A 24,813-nucleotide genomic window follows, 5' to 3' on the forward strand; every position below is an offset into this window, starting at 1 on the left:
TGTTGTCTTGTGGATGCTGATGTAAATTAAAACTCACCGTGCAAAGACGTGTTATTTGGTGGTCTGCTATTCGACAGATGGGGTAAACACAAATCTAAATGCAGGCGCTCAAAATCAGGAAGTGCACTAGCAGAGGCCAATTGATGTTATTTTGCATGCAAATACACTCAAGCCACGTGTAATTGACAAGGGAAGCTCATCAACTTTTGATTTGCTGCAGAAATGTTTCCATACATGTCGTTGCCTATGCAGGGGTGTGTCCATGCATGATAATCCTGTCTGCACATACCTTAAGACAAGATCATTGATTTGCCCAAGTCATTCAGGTAGGATTATATGTCATTTAGTTAGGTATAACATATACATCGTCACCAACTACATCTTTAGTATTCAATATAGTAATAGCAATAACCATGGATTAGATACACAGTCATGGCCAAAAATATTGGCACCCCTGCATTTCTGTCAAGTAATGTACCACTTCTCCCAGAACATTTAAAAAAATGCTTTGGTATTCACATGTTTATTTATTTTGTTTGCATTGGAACAACAAAAAAACCTCAAAAAAGCCAAATCTGATACTATTTTACACAGAACTCCAAAAATGGACTGGACAAAATTATTGGCACCTTTTCAAAATTGTAAGTAATAGTTGTGTTCTAAGCATGTGATGCTCCTTTAATTTGTAATTAAACTCACCTGTAGCAAGTAACAGGTGCTGGCAATATAGAAATCACACTTGCAGCCAGTTAAAATGGAGAAACGTTGACTCAACCTTTGTGTTGTGTGTACCACACTGAGCATGGAGAAAAGAAACAAGAGCAAAGAACTCTCAGAAGATTTGAGAACCACGATTGTGAAAAAGCATGGACAATCTCCAGAGATCTAAATGTTCCTGTGTCTACTGTGCGCAATGTCATCAAGAAGTTTAAAGGCCATGGCACTGTAGCTAACCTCCCTGGACGTGGACGGAAGAGAAAAATTGATGAAAGACTGCAACGAAGGATTGTTAGAATTGTGGATAAAGAACCTTGATCCACTTCCAAACAAATTCAAGCTGACCTGCGGACACAGGGTACAACAGTGTCAGCTAGGAGACCCTGGAGGACCCCGCTGCTGACACAGAGACATAAACAAGCAAGACTGGAGTTTGCAAACCTTACCTGAGGAAGCCAAAATCCTTCTGTGAGAACATCCCGTGGACAGATAAGACTAAAGTGGAGCTTTTTGGTAAAGCACATCATCACAGAAAACAAAATGAAAACAAAAAAAAACATCCCTACAGTCAAACATGGTAGAGGTTTGCTGATGTTTTGGGGCTGCTTTGCTGCTTCTGGTACCGGATGCCTTGACTGTGTGCATGGCATCATGAAATCTGAGGACTACCAAAGAATTTTGTGGCATAATGTAGGGCCCAGTATCAGAAAACTGGGTCTCCGTCAGAGGTCATGGGTCTTCCAGCAGGACAACGACCCAAAACATACTTCAAAAAGCACATAAAAAAGGCTTAAGACAAAGCACTGGAGAGTTCTGAAGTGGCCATCAATGAGTCCAGATCTAAATCATATAGAACATCTGTGGAGAGAGCTAAAAACAGCAGTTGGGGGAAGGCACCCTTCAAATCTGAGAGACCTGAAGCAATTTGCAAAAGAAGAGTGGTCCAAAATTCCAGTAGCAAGGTGTAAGAAACTCTTTGATGGTTACAGGAAGCTATTGATTTCAGTTATTTTTTACAAATTGTGTGCTACCTAATATTAAGTTGAGGATGTCAATAATTGTGTCCAGTCCTTTTATGGAGTTCCGTGTGAAATAATATCAGATTTTGCTTTTTTGGGGGGAGGGGAGGGGGGGGTGTTATTGTGCTGTTCCAATGCAAACAAAATAAATAAACATGTGAATACCTAAGTGTTTGTAATTTCAACAATTTTCTAAGAGAAGTTGTCCATTATGTGACAGAAATGCAGGGGTGCCAATATTTGACATGACTGTATGTAGCACTTTTCTGGACACTCCAAAACGCTTCACAGAGAACTCCGAACCCATCTGTCATTCACTCCACATTCACACTTTAATGGTGGTAGGCTTCATTTGTAGCCGCAGCTGTCCTGGGGTAGTCTGAAGGAAGCGTGGCTGCCAATTTGCACCTATGTCCCCTCCGACTACCACCAAACATTCATACACCTGTGTGAGTGGCCCTGGGAGCAAACTGTCTGAAGTGTCTTGCCCAAGGACACAACAGCCGTGACTCGGATGGCGTAAGCTGGAATCAAACCTGGAACCTTCAAGTTGCTGGCACGGCCACTCTAGCATCTGAGCCACGTCGTCCTGAGTTTTTTTAAGACTGATTATTTTGAACTTTATAAAAAGCAATATTTTCCCCCGCAAAATGATTGGTACTAAAAGAATGCAAACTTAACTAGACAGAGATTCTCCCAATATACATTTAAACATGATGAAAAGAAAGTACCTTGCATCATAAGCTCAAGATGTAAAGTCTCACAAAGACATCTGCCTCCAATCCAAAGTAGCAAAAAAACAAAAAAACTAATGTTTGCCATGCGCTGATAATGTTCAAAGGGGTTTTCTGCCCCTGAAATGTGCTTTGTTTGCTGATGTCAGTAATTTATTTGTTTTTTTGGAGCTGGTCAGCATGCGTGTGCAGGTGGTGCCTGTTTTCGAACACACACATTGCAAAGTCAGTGCCCAGAAATAGAGAACGAGTCAAGCTAAAAATTGAAAAGCAGAAAAAAGAAAGTAAGGACGGAAATGCAAGTGTCAGAGCCTTACTTCTAAGGCCTTGTAAGACATATTGCTTGGAAAATGATCAGACAGCTTAATGTAAACGTATAGGGTTTGTTTGAAACAGTATCACAATGCAAATACTGACCACTAAGTTCACAGGATATCTTTAATTCCACTGCTTAGTTTATGGGATGCAGGACTATCTAAAGAAAAAAGAAAAAGCAAGGCCAGGAACACTCGTGTCCTTCTAATAATTTTAATACAAACTGCGCAGGCGCTACCAAACACAGGAAAATGTCTTCGTCAGTGTGCAATTTTCAACAGGAAGTGATGCACTTAAATAGTCACAGCTTTGGTCAATCAATTGACATAACAATAAATCAAGAACAACTTAAAAAATGAAAGTGCACAAATAATAGACAGGAAAATGGAAAATTGTACAAAATAAATCAAAGACTCAGTACAGTATCATAGGAAAATAAATAAAACAATGAAAAAATGTGTGGGCAACCATTATAATAAAAAGGAGACATAGCTCATCAGCACAGTAAAAAAAAAAAAAAAAAGCGCTAGAATAGCTACAGTATAGCTCCAGGACTATCTAAAATTGATTGATGAGTTGATTCCCCGAGTGACAGGACCCTTTACATTCTTCTGTCAAGCCAAAGTATTTGGCAAAATGTCAGCATAAAGACCAACAATTAAAAGTACACACAGAAAGGGATTTATAAGATACTCTTTGGCAAAAAAGTGTTTCAAATAAATCCGCCACAATGTAAACGACTGCCAAAGACTAAAGGGGCTTGTTTTCATGGTTATAATCATTCAAATACTTTCCTCTAATTTGCAGTGTCTCAATTTCATCAGTGGTATTAACCAGAAATGTTATTCGCATCCTGTTTATCATTTATAATTGAAATGGGTTAATGAAAATTAAAGTCTCACTACTCTCATACTACCTGATCTGTGATTTGTCCCCCTCCCAGCATTTGTTTAGGTGTGAACACAGTAATTACTTTTGTAAAAACTCCTGTTAGTGCATAATAAATAAAAAACATACTGATTCAGTTTAGCATCACATCCTTTATTCTCTGTCGGCCTTATTCTCCCATGTGCTTAAGTGAGCGAAGCTGTGCAGTCTGTCACAGGTGGAGCAACCCGGAAATTTGGTCAGGCGTGTATTCTCCCACCGACATAAGTGCTTTTGCTGAGGCTGCAAAAAGGCCAGCGCCACGGGAAAGTGAAACATTTTATTGCACTTGAAGTTTGGATTCAATGTATACCACATGCAATAATACAATTGTCACAAAGACAATGATAAAGCTATCAAATCTGTTCTGATTGCTTAAATTGAGACGCAAGGAAACGTTCATTTATATGAGCATTATCGAACCACAATGCCACTTTAAATTAAAAATTAAAAAAACAAAATACACGTAGTTTACCTGGGTGGGTCTCTGATTGTATGTGAGAGAAGAGGGACGTGGCCACCGCAGAAGGCGAACGTGTATATCGGCCGCGTTCGGACATCCTGGGAATAACTAACATTCAATACATACAACAATTTTAGCTGTACTCTCTGACCATTATTGAACTATATACCGTCGCGATCAAAGGTTTACATACATTTGTAAAGAACATAATGTCATGGCTGTCTTGCGTTTCCAATAATTTCTACAACTCTTATTTTTTTGTGATTGAGTGATTGGAGCACATACTTGTTGGTCACAAAAAACATTCATGAAGTTTGGTTCTTTTATGAATTTATTATGGGTCTACTGAAAATGTGACCCAATCTGCTGGGACAAAAGTATACATACAGCAATGTTAATATTTGGTTACATGTCCCTTGGCAAGTTTCACTGCAATAAGGTGCTTTTGGTAGCCATCCACAAGCTTCTGGCAAGCTTCTGGTTGAATTTTTGACCACTCCTCTTGACATAATTGGTGCAGTTCATCTTGTTGCGGCAACTTTTTTAATCCTTTGCGAGTATTGCGATTGAATCTTTATCGAAACGGGATTATGTGAGTGTCCTGTCAGTCGCCATCCCAACGAGAGTTGAAATATTACACTAAGTGTTTGTTTTATTATGGTTTATTATGGTTATCCCAGGGCATTCAATCGATCGCAACTGGACTGTTTGGTTTGTCTTGGAAGACATCTATTTATTATGGTTAGTTTGTATGTTTAGCCCCTAGCAATGCTGCTGATGCTATAGTGTCAAAATAAAGCTGCATCCGTGAAGCACTCAGCTTCTAAAACTTATTGCTCATCCTCCTCGTGTTCAGGCTCAAAAATATAAGGTTCTGTTAGTGGTTCATAATATTTCCTAAAGTAATTATCTCACAAAGTCTGCTTCATTAGCATTGTTATTAATGGGGAAGGGATCTGTGGTTCCTACCTCTACGTCACGTAATCACTTGTCGTAGAGGTATATAAATTATATACATATATATGGTAATAGCATCAATATAGAGGCAACATGTTTTTCCACTCTACTGGTACTTTAAGCACTGAATCATTTTGGTTTGCTTTGAGTTATTACGTTGTGGAGAGAAAATAAACCTAAGGGAACTGAACCAAGTTGTCAAACCAATCATTTGATTCTAACTAGGGGATGCAAACCAGGTAAATAATATACTCACACCTCTATAGTATTTCTATTATTATGTATATTTAATTAAGAAATAACACCAACCACTCATTGAGAGAATGTATCAAACAACGTTGGTCTCCCTTTTGTCTGTGTGGCTCTGCATCCAAATGGTATACATCTGTTTTTGCCATATGATCCTTTTGTGAGCCTTTGGACATCTGGGCTGGCGTCCTGCCTGTAAAAATGTCAGGAGAAGACAAATTGGTGTTTTGTGATCCTGCAACACAGACATGGACAACCATCCCATGTAGTTTTTTTAGACAAGACTCAATTATAGCAAATTTATAATAAAACATGAACATTCATTAATGATTTCATTTTTATTGTCAATGAGAATGTTAATGTAAGAATCACAGTTAGTTTTATGCTTTATTTTGGTTTTTTTGCAACATCTTAGTTAGCTTTCCTGGGGCCTGTCTGTGCTTTTTTTTCGTCCTCTATTATGTTTGTTGACTCTTGAAAGCACTGTGAATAGCCTACCGTTGAATGAATTGTACGTGGCAAAGCAATGTGGCCTTCCCTTGACATGTTGTCGTATTTGATTTTCTGATATCTTCAATGGACTATTTTCTGCATTTGATTCAAAGCCTTGCTTCTTTTTCCATTTTCTTTTTTCCCACTTTTAAAATGTTTCTAAAGAGCAGCGATGAATACTGCTGCATGTTCTTAGGCAAGGTACTGAAACTGAAGTGACTCGGGGAACCTTGAAGTTGTAATTAAATGTTGAGGTGCACTAAAAGAGAAAAATGTGGAGCAAAACTTTGATTGAATTGAGATTATGATGAACATGAAACACACAGCTGCCAATTCTCCCAGATTCTGGAGGAGACTTTTGGAAATTGCCTTTGTCCTCTGCCATCCAGGCTGAAGTTAAAAATCTCTTTGTGTGGACATAAAATACTTAAGTTTGAAGAAGACATAAATATTGTGTGAATGTGTTAAATGAATTAAGATCGTACTAAAAAGCTGCATTTCTGGCACAGACAAGTCCATAGATTAGCATCAATCCCTTGGTAGATCGCAATATTATCAATATTATTCATATGCCAACATCAGGCTAAGGAATTGTTCATTCGTGATCGCAGGGAAATGGCTTTCAAAAAGAAGAAATTTAACAAAAATTCAAGAATATTTTTTCATGCTTTATGAGAGGGTTCAGAAGTTAAGTAAGGGCAAAAAAGAGCCATTCTGCACAGTTTGCAAAGTGGGCATTTTTATCAAGCGAGCGGGGCGAAAATATATACTCGTCGGCTATAAACATAAAGACACATGAAAGTTATAGTCGATACAAAAAGGATCCATAGCTTTTTTAGGTAAGATCATATACTGTACTAGAGTTAGATTTCCTAATGTTTTTGTCTAATTTATCATTTTTTCCAAATTGAAAACTGATTTGTCTAACTCGCTGTACAACAATAGGCTTCTTTGTTTACATTTAGAAAGTATATACAGAATTGTATTCCAAAACTTTCATGTGCCATTAAATAGGTGTCTAATTAATAATATTATTTTTTGTAAAAAAAGAAATGAAAATGAATGTGTCTAATTGAATACAACTTACATTGCATCATATTTCAACGTAAAATTCATTTTATTATCCAAATGTTCAGCCCCACTACTCCAAGTTTAAAGTATTGCTGTTAGAACACTCTCATTATAAAAAGAAAACCAAAAAAAAGGGTTTCAAAATGTGTTTAAACCAGAAGATGCCAGTCAGCAATGTATTTAACAATATATTTTTTTGTTTTTGTGTTTAGGTTGGTGAGAGGCAACATGTGTTGGTGACAGAGGAGTCCTTTGATGCCCAATACTATGTGGCACATAACAAGTTCTATGAGCAGGTAAGACGGCAGTTTAACACTACAAATAACCAAACATACACATTTAGTCGTTGGTTTGTGTTTTGTTTTTGTGCCTGCATTATAACTATTATTATTGGCAATTCATCCCATAGAAGAAGATAAGATGGGAGGAAGGCCACTTTGACCCTAACTTTAAAGTGAACAACCTCTGAATCAATTTTTTTTTCTCTATATTTCCTAGGTTGCTAATTCTGCACTTCCTGTGTTTTACATTTAGCAAATCAAATTAAAGGATTTGCTCTGCACGTCACTGAAATTCTCACAGCAGGTGCCACTAGTCAAAGCTCACATACTGAATAAAGTAGGTTATCTGTAATATCACACAATCTCTCACAAATGCATACACGCACCCTACGGTGGTCATGAGAGCATTTGGCAGCTGATAGCAGCAGTACTTTTTTTTTTTTTTCTTGGAGTACGAACATTAAGGTCAGCCCTAAAGACATGAACATTCCGTCCAACACACACAGCTGTTCATCGAACGTGGCTTCAAAGAACCTCTATGAACCTGTGAAAAATTAACTTTAAAACATCTTCAAATAAATCAATTTCCTCCTCGCTTTAAGTATCATCAGAAACATGTTTGAAGTTGTGAGTTTTATTAGCGGGGAGGCCAGGGGATGGCAATCATTTTTCCTTCACTTCTTTGCTCCCTCCCTCTCATGCCCGCCCACTCTGCATCTACTTCTGCAGGCTATAAACTGCAGGTTGCAAGTGTCGCTCGCTTCATGCTTGTTTTTTTTGCCTGAGTGCACACCTTACAGGTGCATTTGCACTCATGCGGGCATACACTGACTCTTCAAGAACATGAGCCTACTGCTAGTACAGTTATCCCCCCCATGTCAACCACAATCCATGGTTTTAGTCCACGGGTGTCCAGACTTTTTTCATAGAGGTAATGAAGTGTGTGTGTGTGTGTGGGGGGGGGGGGGGGGGGGGGGGGGGTTCTTAAATTTATTCCATGTGTTTTCATTTGTAAAAAGGCTGAAAGATAAACTCAACGGAAGTTAGACACATAGCCACCGACTAGTTTTATTTAGTATCTGCATTTTTCCTCTACTTTTGGCTCAAATTGTGCATACAATCATGCAATACCGGATAGGACCCGTAGAGTTCAGATGACCAAATGTTTTTTTATGTATATTTGCACCTGAATATGAATCTGGCAGTAATTTCCCAAAATATCAATTACTTTTTGAGTATTGTGTATTGCTTAACGTCACCTACACAACTGAAGCCCATTTCCAGTGTGGATAAAATAATATGAAAATAAAGAATACATCAGTTGATTGCATGTTTTTGTCACCATAGTCTTTGATTACTTAAAAACTAAAAAAAATATAAAAAATAATTTCTGGACTTCCCTGCTCTTTCATAGACACCTTAGCCTGTGTTTCCTTAAAGGGGAACTGCACTTTTTTTTAAGATTTTGCCTCTCGTTCACAATCATTATGAGAGACAAGAAGACAAAAGGTTTTTGAGTTCTTGGTGGCTAGTAATGCAGCTAATGTGAGCAATTAATTCTACCACTAAATCACTTTTGAAATGCATTAAAAAACCGTAAATACTTCATTTACGTTGCGTAACCTGTATAATAACCAAACTGTAGCAACATTGTTATTGTAAGAGCGAACACTGAGGAACTCTTTTTCTAGCGTAGTAACACATTAGGATGCTACAGTATAAGCCGTAAAGGCTAGCTACGGAAAAAGATAAACTAGCTTCTAGGTCAGCACAAAACGTGTTGTGTTTGTAATGCACACTACAATGTGATAAGACACCAATCTGTACTGTCTGAAAAACATTAACAATCATATTACAGTATCTGTAAAGTATTAGCCCACATTTCATGTTTTGTTTGCACACAGCTAGCAAATGCTGTCTGTAATGATTCACACATGACGTGGTGCGTGTATCACGATCAATTATAAAATGTTACTCACTCAATGGACAATTAGTTGTCTGTTTGGTACAGCCGGCCAGGGACATTTTTTCCGGTTTATTTGGGTAAGCACTCCATTTATGTCGAAATAGCATGGCTTCAAATTCAACATTTTGTAGGTTTAAGTAACTTTCACCTCACTCTCTCGGCCTCCGTCTGCTCCAACGTCTCAGCCATCCTACATGCTGGCTTCTACGAGCAGTAGTTCATCCTCCATATATTCAGATTCAAAAATATAGGGTTGTGAATCCTCATTTGTCCAAAAATAGTTGTCTTCGTTTTTTGTTACTGAATCTGCCATGATTAGAACACACACACGCCTTTGTATCCGGAAGTGGGAAACACATTTGTAGCCAGAAGTCGGAAGTGCGCTGCTATGGAAACGGAAATAAATGCGCAGAGGAATTTGTTCCGACAATGTCTATACTCCAGTAAATATTGTACATATTAAATATTGTTATGAATGTGTTTGTTTCTACATGATTTCAATACTTGCAGTGTGTATATTAAATGTTTGAAGTTGTTTTAAGTTAAAGTTAAAGTACCAATAATTGTCCTCTGCATTTGACCCATCCCCTTGATCACCCCTTGGGAGATGAGGGGAGCATTGGGCAGCAGTGGTGCCGCGCCCGGCAATCATTTTGGTGATTTAACCCCCAATTCCAACCCTTGATGCTGAGTGCCAAGCAGGGAGGTAATGGGTCCCATTTTTATAGTCTTAGGTATGACTCGGCCGGGGTTTGAACCCACAACCTAACGATCTCAGGGCGGACACTCTAACCACTAAGCCACTGAGTAGGTTTTAGAGGGCTTTGAAGGCTCCAACGGTGACTCCCATTAGTCACAACTTCCAAGCGTTTTTTATCACCTTTAAAACCCCCCAACCCCTCAAAAAAAAAGATGTGTGTTCTCCATCCATCCATTTTCTACCGCTTATCCTTTTCGATTGTGACCAAAAACAAGTGCATCTTGAGTAAAGCGTCAGTAGAAGAGTACACGCATTAGAATACTATCAGCTTAACTTATTTTTCTTTTGCTTTTGAGCATCAGGTCTGTTCTTCTTTCTGCCTTTTTTCCGCAGGTTCTTACTCAGTCGTTCTCCCTTCCAGGATGTTTCTGGTTTTCAGGATCGCATTTGGCTTATCTTTTAAATTTATTCCATCCAAACTCCGACCTAAACCCTTCTTCAAAGTCAGAATCATTAAAACGATCGCTGCAAATCTCACTTTTCTTTCGTGTTCTGTTCTATTTTGCATGAGTCAGTTTGACCGGTGAGGTCCATACTTTCCTCATGTTCCCATCATGTATGCAGGCTGACCCCTTCTTTAGTTGTATTGTTGTTGTTGTTGTATTTGGTTGTATGCATCTGACAGACATATGTGTTCATTCCTTCAAATTCTACACACAAATACAGGGATTCTGGATAAAGATGCTACCAAAACACACACTACACTATATGAAATTGACTCCCGTCTTCTGTAGGTGACGTCAGCAGGCAGATGCACGCTCGTCCACAAGTGGACATTTCAAAATGTGCTCAAACTCGTTAGAAAACAAGCCTGAAATCACTACTGTGTCTATTTTGGGGGATGTAGACATCAATTTTAGGTCCAGAACTATGGAATAAGTGCCAATGTTGTCAGCATAATATAATATTTTTTGGGCATTTCGTAGCTTTTAGCTTAAGTTAAGAAAAGCACAATATACACCAGAAGTTTAAAATAATTAGAGAGTGAGGTCTATGCTTTGCCAACCAAATACACATATTGCCTTTATAGCAGGGGTGTCAAACTCATTTTAGCCCAGGGGCCACATAGAGGAAAATATATTCCCAAGTGGGCCGGACTGGTAAAATCATGTCATGATAACTTAAAAATAAAGACAACTTCAGATTATTTTCTTTGTTTAAAAATAGAACAAGCACAATCACAACCTGAAAACATACACATAATGTTTTTTTGTTTTTTTTACACTTACATGTTGCTGTTTATAGTAGTCTATCTTCATTGGTCGTGATTTATAATTTCTGAATAAATGATGTGATAATATTCATATGTCAAATATGTGTGAGTCTGGCAGAGTTTTAAAATGCTCTCATTGGTGTACAACTTTAATCTATCAGAAGATGTAATAAATAGTAATATCAAAATCAAATTACAGGATGTTATTAATAGGGATGATACTCGAAACCGGTTTTCCCGGTTGTTTGATAAGAAAAGAACCTCGGACTCGAATCCCTTTTTGAGAACCGGTACCCGTTATCGAGACCACTATAGTAAAGGAAAAGAGTTGATTCTTTATTCGAATCCCGTCCCGACCAGAAATGCTCCGTGGGACATCACAAGAAATGACGTCACGTAGCTCAGTCATTAGGCGCAGATAGGGAAAGCAGGAAAACAATGGACGGGAAAAAGCGCTCCAAGGTGTAATAAAGTTCAAAACAAAAGCTATAATCCATCGAATAACTTTACTGAGAGATTTTAGCAGGGTAAAACACATGACGAACACTTTTACGACCAACCGGAAACATAGCAACCAGGCTAGCAACGCACCTCCTTTACGGCAGCTGTCGCGACGTTCTTAAAACAACCGCAGCACATACATATATATACAACATATCTCCCTTTTTTAACTTTTGTTTTTCTTTCCTTGTAAACAAAACAAAATCACACTGTAGATGTGTTGTCTGTCTAATTATAAATAATGCAGACGAGGCGTGTTGGCTGAGTTCTTGATGTTTACTTTCACAGCGTGGCAACATGCAACACTTTTCGGGGCTACCGCGCATGCTCGTAACTCCCGTTGCATGCTGGGTAGTGTAGTTGTTATATTCTCTAGCTCGTAACATTTTTCCCCCTATAAAGAAATAATGTTAACTCAATAAAGTGTATTTCTTTTTTTAGCTTTAACTTTTCATTTTTTAGCATTGTAACCACATTTGCAAAGAACTTTTCTCTTCATAGAATTTTCTTTCAATAAAGAAATTAAGTGCAAAAATGTCAAAGCATCATAACAAACAGTTATGTCAAATAGCAGCAGAAGTGCACTTTTTGGAGAGCTGTATTATTTTCAGTTTTGTGCCCAAGGGACTGATTTTATTTAACACTATATTATTATTTATACACCTATAGTGATCACAGAGACAGGTTGTTTTTGTGTTACTGTATATATTTGTTTCTCTGAAAAATCCCACTTAATATACTTTGGGTAACAACAGTCAATATTTATTTATTTCATTTTACTTTTTTAGGTGGGTAACAGTCAATATTTATTTATTTATTAGATTTTATTTTTTTATTATATAATAAAAGTGAGCTTTTGTTAAACCAAATATTGTGTGTTTTTTTCCATATACAACAACCTATCTGGACTCGATAAGAGAATCGATAAGGAATCGGTTCGATAAGAGGATTCGATAATAGGCTCGAACTCGATAATTCCTTATCAAACATCATCCCTAGTCATTAATATAATTTACTCATTTTCCTCAACTGATGTACTAACATTATGTGGTTTACTGCTATTGCGACATCCAGTGGACACATTTAGAAGAGCAGTTTTTCATTAAACATTTTTAGTTAATTTTTATACTTACCAAAATCATCTCGCGGGCCGGATAAAACTTGTCCTACGTTTGACACCCCTGCTTTATAATTTAAAGGCCTACTGAAACCTACTACTACCGACCACGCAGTCTGATAGTTTATATATCAATGATGAAATCTTAACATTGCAACACAAGCCAATACGGCCGGGTTAACTTATAAAGTGACTTTTAAAACTTCCCGGGAAGTATCCGGCTGAAACGTCGCGGTATGATGACGTATGCGCGTGACGAAGTCAGAGTAACGGAAGTTATGGTACCCGTAGAATCCTATACAAAAAGCTCTGTTTTCATTTCATAATTCCACAGTATTTTGGACATCTTTTGCAATTTGTTTAATGAACAATGAAGGCTGCAAAGAAGACAGTTGTAGGTGGGATCGGTGTATTAGCAGCGGACTACAGCAACACAACCAGGAGGACTTTGTTGGAGCGCTAGTTGCGCTAGCCGCGCTAGCCGCGCTAGCCGCGCTAGCCGCGCTAGCCGCCGACCTCACCTTGACTTCCTACGTCTCCGGGCCGCCAAACGCATCGGGTGAAGTCCTTCGTCCTTCTGCCGATCGCTGGAACGCATTTGAGCACGGGTGTTGATGAGTAGATGAGGGCTGGCTGGCGTAGGTAGATAGCTAATGTTTTTAGCATAGCTCTGTGAGGTCCTGTTGCTAAGTTGCTAAGTTAGCTTCAATGGCGTCGTTAGCACAGCATTGTTAACCTTCGCCAGCCTGGAAAGCATTAACCGTGTATTTACATGTCCACGGTTTAATAGTATTGTTGATTTTCTATCTATCCTTCCTTCTATCCTTTATTTTTTTGTTTCTATATGCAGTTAAAGCACGATGCTATCACGTTAGCTTGTAGCTAAAGCATTTCGCCGATGTATTGTCGTGGAGATAAAAGGCACTGAATGTCCATTTTGCGTTCTCGACTCTCATTTTCAAGAGGATATAGTATCCGAGGTGGTTTAAAATACAAATCCGTGATCCACAATAAAAAAAGGAGAGCGTGGAATCCAATGAGCCAGCTTATACCTAAGTTACGGTCAGAGCGAAAAAAGATACGTCCATCACTGTCTCTCAAGTCCTTCACTGTAACGTTCCTCATCTACGAATCTTTCATCCTCGCTCAAATTAATGGGGTAATCATCACTTTCTCGGTCCGAATCTCTCTCGCTCCATTTTAAACAATGGGGAATTGTGAGGAATACTAGCTCCTGTGACGTCACGCTACTTCCGGTACAGGCAAGGCTTTTTTTTATCAGCGAGCAAAAGTTGCGAACTTTATTGTCGATTTTCTCTATTAAATCCTTTCAGCAAAAATATGGCAATATCGTGAAATGATCAAGTATGACACATAGAATGGATCTGCTATTCCCGTTTAAATAAAAAAAATCATTTCAGTAGGCCTTTAAGTTAAGAGATGAATTTATTCGTACACTTGTGCAGTCATTAAAAAGCTTACTGGACTGGATTGTGTTTGAGCTTTCAAGTTAACAGCACATAAGCTACTGATGAATTTGTCAGCAGGATCCGAAAATGAAACCACATGGCTGTTGACCTCTGAGGAGCGAGCACATTGAGGAAAGTAGCAAACAAATAGAGGTCGAAAGTCAGATGAGTGGCATGATGGGAGCAAAGAAACGGAAGTGAAACAAGTGTGGGAGTGTCGTGCTGTGGAAGGAAAGTAAGGAAGGTGAACAAATCACTTGCTCTTACTTTTACACCATCAGATAGCTAACGTGACGTTTATAATAGGGGCATCCGCCACACCTGTGTGTGCGAGGAAGTAAGGGTGTGAGGTGGAGGAAGGGTGGGTGGGGGCTTCCTTCCAAGCGCTTTCATCATTTAATCACCCTTTAATGCTCCTCACATGACCCTCACCTACACACATGCTATCACCTACCTGCTTCAAAGCCACACACACACACACACACACATCCAGCGTGTCAAGCAGCAGGTGTATTGATTAGAGAGGTGTGGCGCTGGCTGAAGGTAGTTGCCCTGGCCTCTTCTCCCTGTCCTATCATATTCAAGCTGCTGGATAAAGACTGACAGATTAGTACTGAGCCAAGCTTAATGCTGCAGGAACTCTTCCCCTCCATCATTACACTTCTGTCATTCTTCTGCATAATGGTCAGACGGCCCACAGCTTGGTATGGATCATCACATAATCATCCCACTATAGAAGGGTACAACTCTCAATCTTGAAAGAATTATTGAGATTTACTGTTTGCAACTTGTTCGTTTTTTAAACCAAAAAAATATGACAATGTATTAATAATAATTAAAAATATAACCATTCATGATTTAACAGAACATTTCTCTTTTTATATAATATTTTCCATAATTAGTATTAAATAAAAAAATATTTGTTGACCCAGGTAAAAAGGCTGGCTTTGAATGACTGTCACTCGGGTTGTACGGTGTACCGATAAGTACAAATGCATAAAAAAAGGTATTAAAGTGCCTTTTTTTAAAAATTGTAATTAATCAATCCAACAAAATAATACACAATAAGACCAGACTATAATAATACAATTCAAATTCCAAAAACAAACCCGGCCCAGCAACATTCAGAATAGCAATCAACAAAGTAATTGAGAGGACACACAAACATGAAACAAAACAATCCAAAAGTAGTCAAACAAAATGAATAATATCAACAATAGTATCAATATGAATAAAAATTCCAAATTAGCAGTGATAAGAAATCCCTCATTGACATTATCATCACAGCCATTAATACAAAATAAAAATATCAAAACATTTAAAAAATGAACAATAGTGTCACAGTGGCTTACACTTGCATCGCATCTCATAAGCTTCACCACACATTGTGTCCAATATTTTACACAAAGATAAAATAAATCATATTTTAGGTTGATTTAATTGTTAAAACAAATTTAAATAATGGATACAATATTCCAAAAGGTATAAAAGTGCCTTTGAAAAATACTGGTACTTTTGTTTTTCATTGACATGAGGCTAGGGATGATGTTTGATAAGAAATTATCGAGTTCGAGCCTATTATCGAATCCTCTTATCGAACCGATTCCTTATCGATTCTCTTATCAAGTTCAGATAGGTTGTTGTATATGGAAAAACACCCACAATATTTGGTTTAACAAAAGCTCACTTTTATTATATAAGAAAACAATTTAATCTAATAAATAAATAAATATTGACTGTTACCCCCCTAAAAAAATAAAGTAAAATAAATAAATATTGACGTTTGTTACCCAAAGTATATTAAGTGGGATTTTTCAGAAAAACAAATATATACAGTAACACAAAAACAACCTGTCTCTGTGATCATTATAGGTGTATAAACAATAATATAGTGTTAAATAAAATCAGTCCCTTGGGCACAAAACTGAAAATAATACAGCTCTCCAAAAAGTGCAATGCTGCTGCTATTTGACATAACTGTTTGTTATGATGCTTTGACATTTTTGCACTTTATTTCTTTATTGAAAGAACATTCTATGAAGAGAAAAGTTCTTTGCAAATGTGGTTACAATGCTAAAAAATTAAAAGTTAAAGCTAAAAAAAGAAATACACTTTATTGAGTTAACATTATTTCTTTATAGGGGGAAAGATGTTATGAGCTAGGGAATATAACAACTACACTACCCAGCATGCAACGGGAGTGACGAGCATGCGCGGTAATCCCGAAAAGTGTTGTTGCATATCGTCACCCAGCAGCTAAGAATGAGGTTATGTCATAACAAGTATGGGTTATGAGCACGCTGTGAAAGTAAACGTCAAGAACTCAGCCAACACGCCTCGTCTGCATTATTTATAATTACACAGACAACACATATACAGTGTGATTTTGTTTTGTTTACAAGGAAAGAAAAACAAAAGTTAAAAAAGGGAGATGTGTTGTATATATATGTATGTGCTGCGGTTGTTTTAAGAACTTTGCGACAGCTGCCGTAAAGGAGGTGCGTTGCTAGCCTGGTTGCTATGTTTCCGGTTGGTCGTAAAAGTGTTGGTCATGTGTTTTTACCCTGCTCAAATTTCTCAGTAAAGTTATTCATTGGATTATACCTTTTTGTTTTGAACTTTATTACACCTTGGAGCGCTTTTTCCCGTCCATTTTTTTCCTGCTTTCCCTATCTGCGCCTAATGACTGAGCTACGTGTCTTGTGATGTCACACGGAGCATTTCTGGTCGGGACGGGATTCGTTCCGAAGGATTCGAATAAAGAACCAACTCTTTTTCTTTACTACAGTGGTCTCGATAACGGGTACCGGTTCTCAAAAAGGGATTTGAGTCCGAGGACTCGGTTCATTTCTTATCAAACAACCGGGAAAACCGGTTTCGAGTATCATCCCTACATGAGGCGTGCCGAGGTGACAATACTGGCATACAAGCATGTTAGTCAACACACGCACACAGCACTTGCAAGCAGAAACAGATTGAAGACAGAAGAGGGAGAATACCGTATTTTTCGGACTATAAGTCGCAGTTTTTTTCATAGTTTGGCCGGGGGTGCGACTCAGGAGCGACTTATGTGTGAAATTATTAACACATTACCGTAAAATATCAAATAATATTATTTAGCTCATTCACGTAAGAGACTAGACGTATAAGATTTAATGGGATTTAGCGATTAGGAGTGACAGATTGTTTGGGAAAAGTATATCATGTTCTATATGTTAAAGTTATTTGAATGATTCTTGTCATAATATGTTACGTTAACATACCAGGCACGTTCTCAGTTGTTTATTTATGTGTCATATAACGTACACTTATTCAGCCTGTTGTTCACTATTCTTTATTTATTTTAAATTGCCTTTCAAATGTCTATTCTTGGTGTTGGGTTTTATCAAATAAATTTCCCCAAAAAATGCGACTTTTTCTCCAGTGCGACTTATATATGTTTTTTTTCCTTCTTTATTATGCGTTTTTGGCCGGTGCGACTTATATACGGTAGACGTATTTGGCTTCAAAACGATAAAGTATGTGATGCTACAAACAATCAAGCTCCGCTTTGCAAGCTGTACTTTAAAACATTGCTAGCTAGTAGCTAGCTAGTAGCTAGCTAGTAGCTAGCTAGTAGCTAGCTAGTAGCTAGCTAGTAGCTAGCTAGTAGCTAGCTAGCGTCTAACATCTCTCCATAGGGTTTTAGCTACTTCTAAATAACTAATCCTCACAGCCATAAACTAAGTTTTTTTGCAAGTATCATCTCCGCAGTGAGAGGAATAGCTAAACGTGCTTCACTACACAACATAGGTGGATACAATAGCTAACAGCAAGCTAGCGCTCCTGAATGTAAACACATGGGTGGATCTATGCAAATATCGACTGTAACGATACCAAGTAAAATAGCCGTATCTAGTCGATACTACAATTGCTACGTCATTATTTTTTTATCACAAAATCTTTTTCTATTTTTTAAAGCTTATAAACACAGGAAATACATCCCTGGACACAGGAGAACTTTAATTGTGACCAATGTATGATCCTGTAACTACTTGGTATTGAATTGATACCCAAATGTGTGGTATCATCCAAAACTAATGTAACGTATCAAACAACAGAAGAGTTAGTGCTTATTACATTTTAACAGAATTGTAGATAGAACATGTTAAAACAAAAAGTAACCAGATTTTAACAGTAAATAAACAAGTAAATGAAAAATCCATTGATTGCTCCATCTTCTACCGCTTTTCCTCATAATTTTGTCAAAATAATGCAATCAGAAATGACTCAATATCTTACTGCATATATCAGCAGCCAAACTAGGAGCCTTTGTAGCCTGTTTGCATACTTACTTCTAAAAGATACGTTTTCCGGTATGTTTACTATTTTATTTAATGCCAAAATTGTTCTTTTGATTCCAATAAGAAATGTATGTTTAATGTATCATAAGGTTTTTTTTGTTGTTAAAATTAAGTCAATAATGACACTTTTTGTGGTACCCTTTATTTTGGAAAGTATCGAAAATGATCAAAATACCGGTACCAAAATATTAGTACTGAGACAACTCCAACTGTCACTACTCACGGCTGTCTCGTGAAAACGCACATGCCGTACAGTGCGTGCCCATACACAAACATAGTTTTAGAGAAGTGACAAACAATTTGCAAATCATGGCTGACAAGTTCAACTTGCCAAAAGCACACTGGCAAGCTGAGAAAAAAAATGTCATGAGAAAGTAGCCACCAAAAAATAATTCAGAGAAAGCAATAAGTAGGACAGTAGTAAATATGAATATTAGGGATGTAGCGATATAAAAATCTGACGGTATGATATCGTCGCGGCATTAAGGCCACGCTAGCGGATTGTTGTTGTAGTGTAAACAACAACAAAAAAAAGAAGGTAAATGTGCTATAGTGTCTAAAATGAAGTGGCAGAAATGTTAAGGATAAATGCACTCACTGTAATGAAACACAAACATAATGCTCGAGTGTTTTATAACATATTTATTACTTGCTAATAGTTATTTTTAAGTGTTTCAAGTAACCCACAAATGTTAAAAAAAAAACTAATTCTCAGTTGAGTGTAAGGATGTAACAGTATCGAAATCTCACGGTAATATATTTACACGGTATTCAGGCCACTGTGCGATATTATTGTGGTATATGTCCACAATAATAAGCTTGGCAAAAATGTTATGATGTGTAAAATGAAGTAGCATGCATGATTAGGATAAACACACTTACTGTAATTGAACAAAAACACGATGCTAAAATGTTCTAATCATGCTTTTTACTGTAAACATGTATTTCTAAGTGCAAATAATTGTGCACGAACAACTAATGTTTCAAGCAGATATTTAAAAGAAAAAAGTACAGTTGACGTCTTTTAAGTAACAATGTAACAAGGTAAAAAGTGTAAAACAATAATGATCAACTCTTACTTTCTGAGAAGCAGTGTCCTCGACAGTGGTCATTTTTATATAAGTCTGCAAAATGCTGTTTCTCAGAAAAGTAAACCAACAAAATAACTTTTAATAATGTAAATACCACACAAACTGATGTTAGGCTTCGCTAGCTTCAAATAGCTTTTCAGTGTGATGGTTTGAGGTGGCGACTTCTCCAGCCTTGCCTTCCGCCCAAATGCAGCTGGCTCCAGCCCCCACGGCCACATTGAGAGGGACAAGGGGTAAAAAAAAAAATACATGGATGGATTGGTGATGTATCAGGTAGCTTTCGTGTGTGCGATGAGACCGGCTGGCTCTGTGTCGCCTTTGGAAACGTTTAAACCAGGGGTGTCAAACTCATTTTAGATCGGGGGCCGCATTTAGAAAAATCTACTCCCAAGTGGGCCGGACTGCTAAAATCACGGCACGATAAATTAAAGATTGTTTTCTTGGGTTTAAAAATAGAACAAGCACATTCTGAAAATGTACAAATCATAATGTTGTTGGGTTTTTTTTACACTTACATGTTGCATTAATAGTATTCTGCCTTTATTTGTCATTTATACTTTCTGAATAAATTATGTGATAATGTTCATCAGTCAACTCATTGGTGTTAATTTTCAATCTATCAAGATAAAAAAAATTATATCAAAATCAATTTACAGGATGTTATTTATGTAGTTAGCTCATTTTCCTCGACTGGTGCACTAACATGTGGTTTATTGTTTTTACATATGTAGCATCATCTACAAAGATACAAAGAATTGCTCTTGCGACATCTAGTGGACACATTTAGAACAGCAGTTTCTTTTATTCAAAAATTTTGGCTCATTTTTATACTTAGCAACCTAATCCCGCAGGCCGGATAAAACCTGTTCGCGGGCCTGTTCCGGACCGTGGCCCGTTTGTTTGACACCCCTGCTTTAAACGAAAGTGGTGCACTTTGCTTTGCAGAACGTAGACTCTCTTACCTCCATCAAAGACGTTATGTTTTGGTCAGGGTTTTTTGTCTGGTTTTAGGCAACATACTGTATCTCAACCAGTTATGGACACATTTAATAGGGCTATCTCATCTAATTGAGAAGGCATTCATTATAATTTAACAAATAATAGCACTAACATGATAGGAGGCGTTAGTTAGTACCTGCTGTATTCAGATGACGTTCTAGCGTTACTGCTGCTGGGATGAGATCACATTTCATTTGTTTCGACCAGGCATCTCCATCTTGAGATCTGCCGTCACTACGCATTGCGCACGTTGCGTAATGACGTCATCCCCACCCCGGAAGCATCGATAAGAGAATCGTTTGACAAGAGATTCCAAGGAATTGAACAAGATCAAGAACGGGTTTTCGATTCCCATCCCTACTCACTGAGCAATGGGAGAGACACGCTAACAGCCAATCACGTAACAGTATCAACTACAGAGTTTGGTTGCGCTGTCTTTCTGTCTCGCTGTGGATTCTCCATATGGAGTGAGAAGAGAAACTGTAATATATTGATACATCAACTCAAAAACAGACATTGTTCTTTAGTTTCGTTGGTTTTAATGCAGACGGTGCAGCAACATCCTGACACTTCTAGTGTGTTAGTTTGAGTAGCTTCCAAAACTGCGTTGTGTAGTGTTCAATAGCGTATACACTACTGACATCTAGTGTCTCAAATGTGCAACTACCTTCAAACCGATTTTAATTATTGTATTACCTTAGCCGTGCGCTCATCCTACCTGCCACTGATAAATGGCACCCTTCATAAGTTGGAAATTGTTTTACTGTATTTATTGGCAGGCTAAAGTAATAATTATCAATATAAAATATGTATATCGTGATATTGTTTTCAGCCATATTGTCCAGCCTTAAAGGCCTACTGAAATGAATTTTTTTTATTTAAACGGGGATAGCAGATCTATTCTATGTGTCATACTTGATCATTTCGCTAAAAAGAAAAGCTTATATATTTTTAAAAAGTTACGTACGTGACGCGCACATACGGTCAAGCTATCAAATGTTTAGCAGCCAAGGCTGCATACTCACAGTACCTGATATTCAGCTGGGAATGACTACAACAGTAAATAAACACAAGACATATATATACTCTATTAGCCACAACACAACCAGGCTTATATTTAATATGCCACAAATTAATCCTGCATAAAAACACCTGCGTGTTTGTTATGCTAGCTCCTAGCTCCTATGCTAGCTCCTAGCTCCATAGAACACGCCAATACAATTCAAACACCTGATCAACACACACAATCACTCAGCCCAAAAGACCGTTCACCTAACCCAAGGTTCATAAAGCTTATATATTTTTAAAAAGTTACGTACGTGACGCGCACATACGGTCAAGCTATCAAATGTTTAGCAGCCAAGGCTGCATACTCACGGTACCTGATATTCAGCTGGGAATGACTAAAACAGTAAATAAACACAAGACATATATTTACTCTATTAGCCACAACACAACCAGGCTTATATTTAATATGCCACAAATTAATCCTGCATAAAAACACCTGCATGTTTGTTATGCTAGCTCCTAGCTCCTATGCTAGCTCCTAGCTCCATAGAACACGCCAATACAATTCAAACACCTGATCAACACACACAATCACTCAGCCCAAAAGACCGTTCACCTAACCCAAGGTTCATAAAGCTTATATATTTAAAAAAAAGTTACGTACATACGCAAAAAAAAGTTGCGCACATACGGTCAAGCGATCAAATGTTTAGAAGCCAAAGCTGCATACTCACAGTAGCACGTCTGCGTCTTTGTCATCCAAATCAAAGTAATCCTGGTAAGAGTCTGTGTTGTCCCAGTTCTCTACAGGCGTCTGTGTATCGAAGTCAAAAGTCCTCCTGGTTAGAGTCTCTGTTATCCGAGTTCTTCCATCTTGACTGCATCTTTCGGGAATGTAAACAAAGAAGCGCCGGCTGTGTACTGTTGTTGCTGACTTCGTTCGAAAAATACGTCCATTTCGCACCGACAACTTTCTTCTCTGCTTGCTCAGCTTCTTTCTCCATAATGCAATGAACATGATTGCAACAGATTCACGAACACAGATGTCCAGAATACTGTGGAATTATGAAATGAAAACAGAGCTTTTTCGTATTGGCTTCAATGTGGAAGGCATACCCGTGTTCCCCGGTCTACGTCACGCGCATACGTCATCCTCAGAGGCGTTTCGAACCGGAAGTTTAGCGGCAAATTTAAAATGTCACTTTATAAGTTAACCCGGCCGTATTGGCATGTGTTATAATGTTAAGATTTCATCATTGATATATAAACTATCAGACTGCGTGGTCGGTAGTAGTGGGTTTCAGTAGGCCTTTAAAGGCCTACTGAAATGAAATGTTCTTATTTAAACGGGGATAGCAGGTCCATTATATGTGTCATACTTTTGATCATTTCGCAATATTGCCATATTTTTGCTGAAAGGATTTAGTAGAGAACATCGACGATAAAGTTCGCAACTGTTGGTCGCTGATAAAAAAAGCCTTGCCTCTACCGGAAGTAGCGTGATGTCACAGGTGGAAGAGTTCCTCACATCTGCACATTGTTTACACCAGCAGCGAGAGCGATTCGGACCGAGAAAGCGACAATTACCCCATTAATTTGAGCGAGGATGAAAGATTCATGGAAGAGGAAAGTGAGAGTGAGGGATTAGAGTGCAGTGCAGGACGCCAGGGTGTATCTTTTTTCGCTCTGACCGTAACTTAGGTACAAGGGCTCATTGGATTCCACACTTTCTCCTTTTTCTATCGTGGATCACGGATTTGTAATTTAAACCACCTCATTTTCAAGAGGATACTATATCCTCTTGAAAATCAGAGTCGAGAACGCAAAATGGACATTCACTGTGTCTTTTATCTCCACGACAATACATCGGTGAAGCACTTAATGCTAACGTGATAGCATTGTGCTTAACTGCGAATAGAAACAGAAGAAACATGCCCCTGACTGGAAGGATAGACAGAAGATCAACAATACTACTATTACTTCTACTATCAGGAGACACCGAACCAAACCCTGGACCTGTAACCACACGGTTAATGCTGTCCAGCCTGGCGAAGCCTAGCAATGCTGTTGCTAACAACGCCATTGAAGCTAACTTAGCTACGGGACCTCGACAGAGCTATGCTAAAAACATAAGCTCTCCACCTACGCCAGCCCTCATCTGCTCATCACCACCCGTGCTCACCTGCGTTCCAGCGATCGACGGCGCAACGAAGGACTTCACCCGATCATCGGTGCGGTCGGCGGCTAGCGTCAGATAACGCGTCTGCTATCCATCTCAAAGTCCTCCTGGTGGTGTTGCTGCAGCCAGCCGCTAATACACCAATCCCACCTACAACTTTCTTCTTTGCTGTCTCCATTGTTCATTAAACAAATTGCAAAAGATTCACCAACACAGATGTCCAGAATACTGTGGAATTTTTTGAAGAAAACAGACGCTGTTGGTATTGGGACACAACGGTGCCCCAATACTTCCGTTCAATCCGTGACGTCACGCGCAAACGTCATCATACCGAGACGTTTTCAGCCGGATATTTCCCTGGAAATTTAAAATTGCAGTTTATAAGTTAACCCGGCCGTATTGGCATGTGTTGCAATGTTAAGATTTCATCATTGATATATAAACTATCAGACTGCATGGTCGGTAGTAGTGGGTTTCAGTAGGCCTTTAAAATGTAATGTCCAAAAAAACAATTTTATCTATGACGAGTACGAACACACTTTGCTTCCTGCTTACGGTGTTCCACACTGCCACCCTGTTGTTCCCTGTTGTTCTGGGAGATGTAGTTTTTTGCAGACCCGGCCAACATTAAAACGCCAGAAAACAACTACACTCACCACGTTTTCGTTTTATACGGTCACACTTCATGTTATTATTGAGAAGACTTTGGAAACTGAAATACAGCGGTATTTATAATACCTTTACATCCCTAGTTGTGTGTCTTTAAAGTGACACAGTAAACATTTAATGCAGCAAGTGTAAAGCGATATTGTTCCTTTTAGTGTTTTTCCACTTTTAACTACTGAGAATCAATGTCCTTTGCAGTGGACATTTTGGTACTAGTTTGTAGCATGCTGGTTCTCAGGAGGTTATAACAATCCATTTAACTTTTGATAATGGAAA

At 38.2% G+C, this 24,813-nt stretch overlaps 1 protein-coding gene across 4 annotated transcripts in view; it reads left to right on the forward strand.

The window, feature by feature from the left end:
* Positions 1-24,813, forward strand: part of cdkal1 (CDK5 regulatory subunit associated protein 1-like 1) — a 600,364-nt gene that overhangs the window by 534,112 nt on the left and 41,439 nt on the right. For all 4 annotated transcript variants that reach the window (XM_062063405.1, XM_062063406.1, XM_062063403.1 and 1 more), the window contains one exon: positions 7,157-7,240. In XM_062063405.1, the coding sequence (XP_061919389.1) occupies positions 7,157-7,240 (84 nt within the window). The remainder of the gene's footprint in view (positions 1-7,156; positions 7,241-24,813) is intronic.

This window comes from Entelurus aequoreus, linkage group LG11 (genome assembly GCF_033978785.1).
Source record: "Entelurus aequoreus isolate RoL-2023_Sb linkage group LG11, RoL_Eaeq_v1.1, whole genome shotgun sequence".
NCBI lineage: Eukaryota > Metazoa > Chordata > Actinopteri > Syngnathiformes > Syngnathidae > Entelurus > Entelurus aequoreus.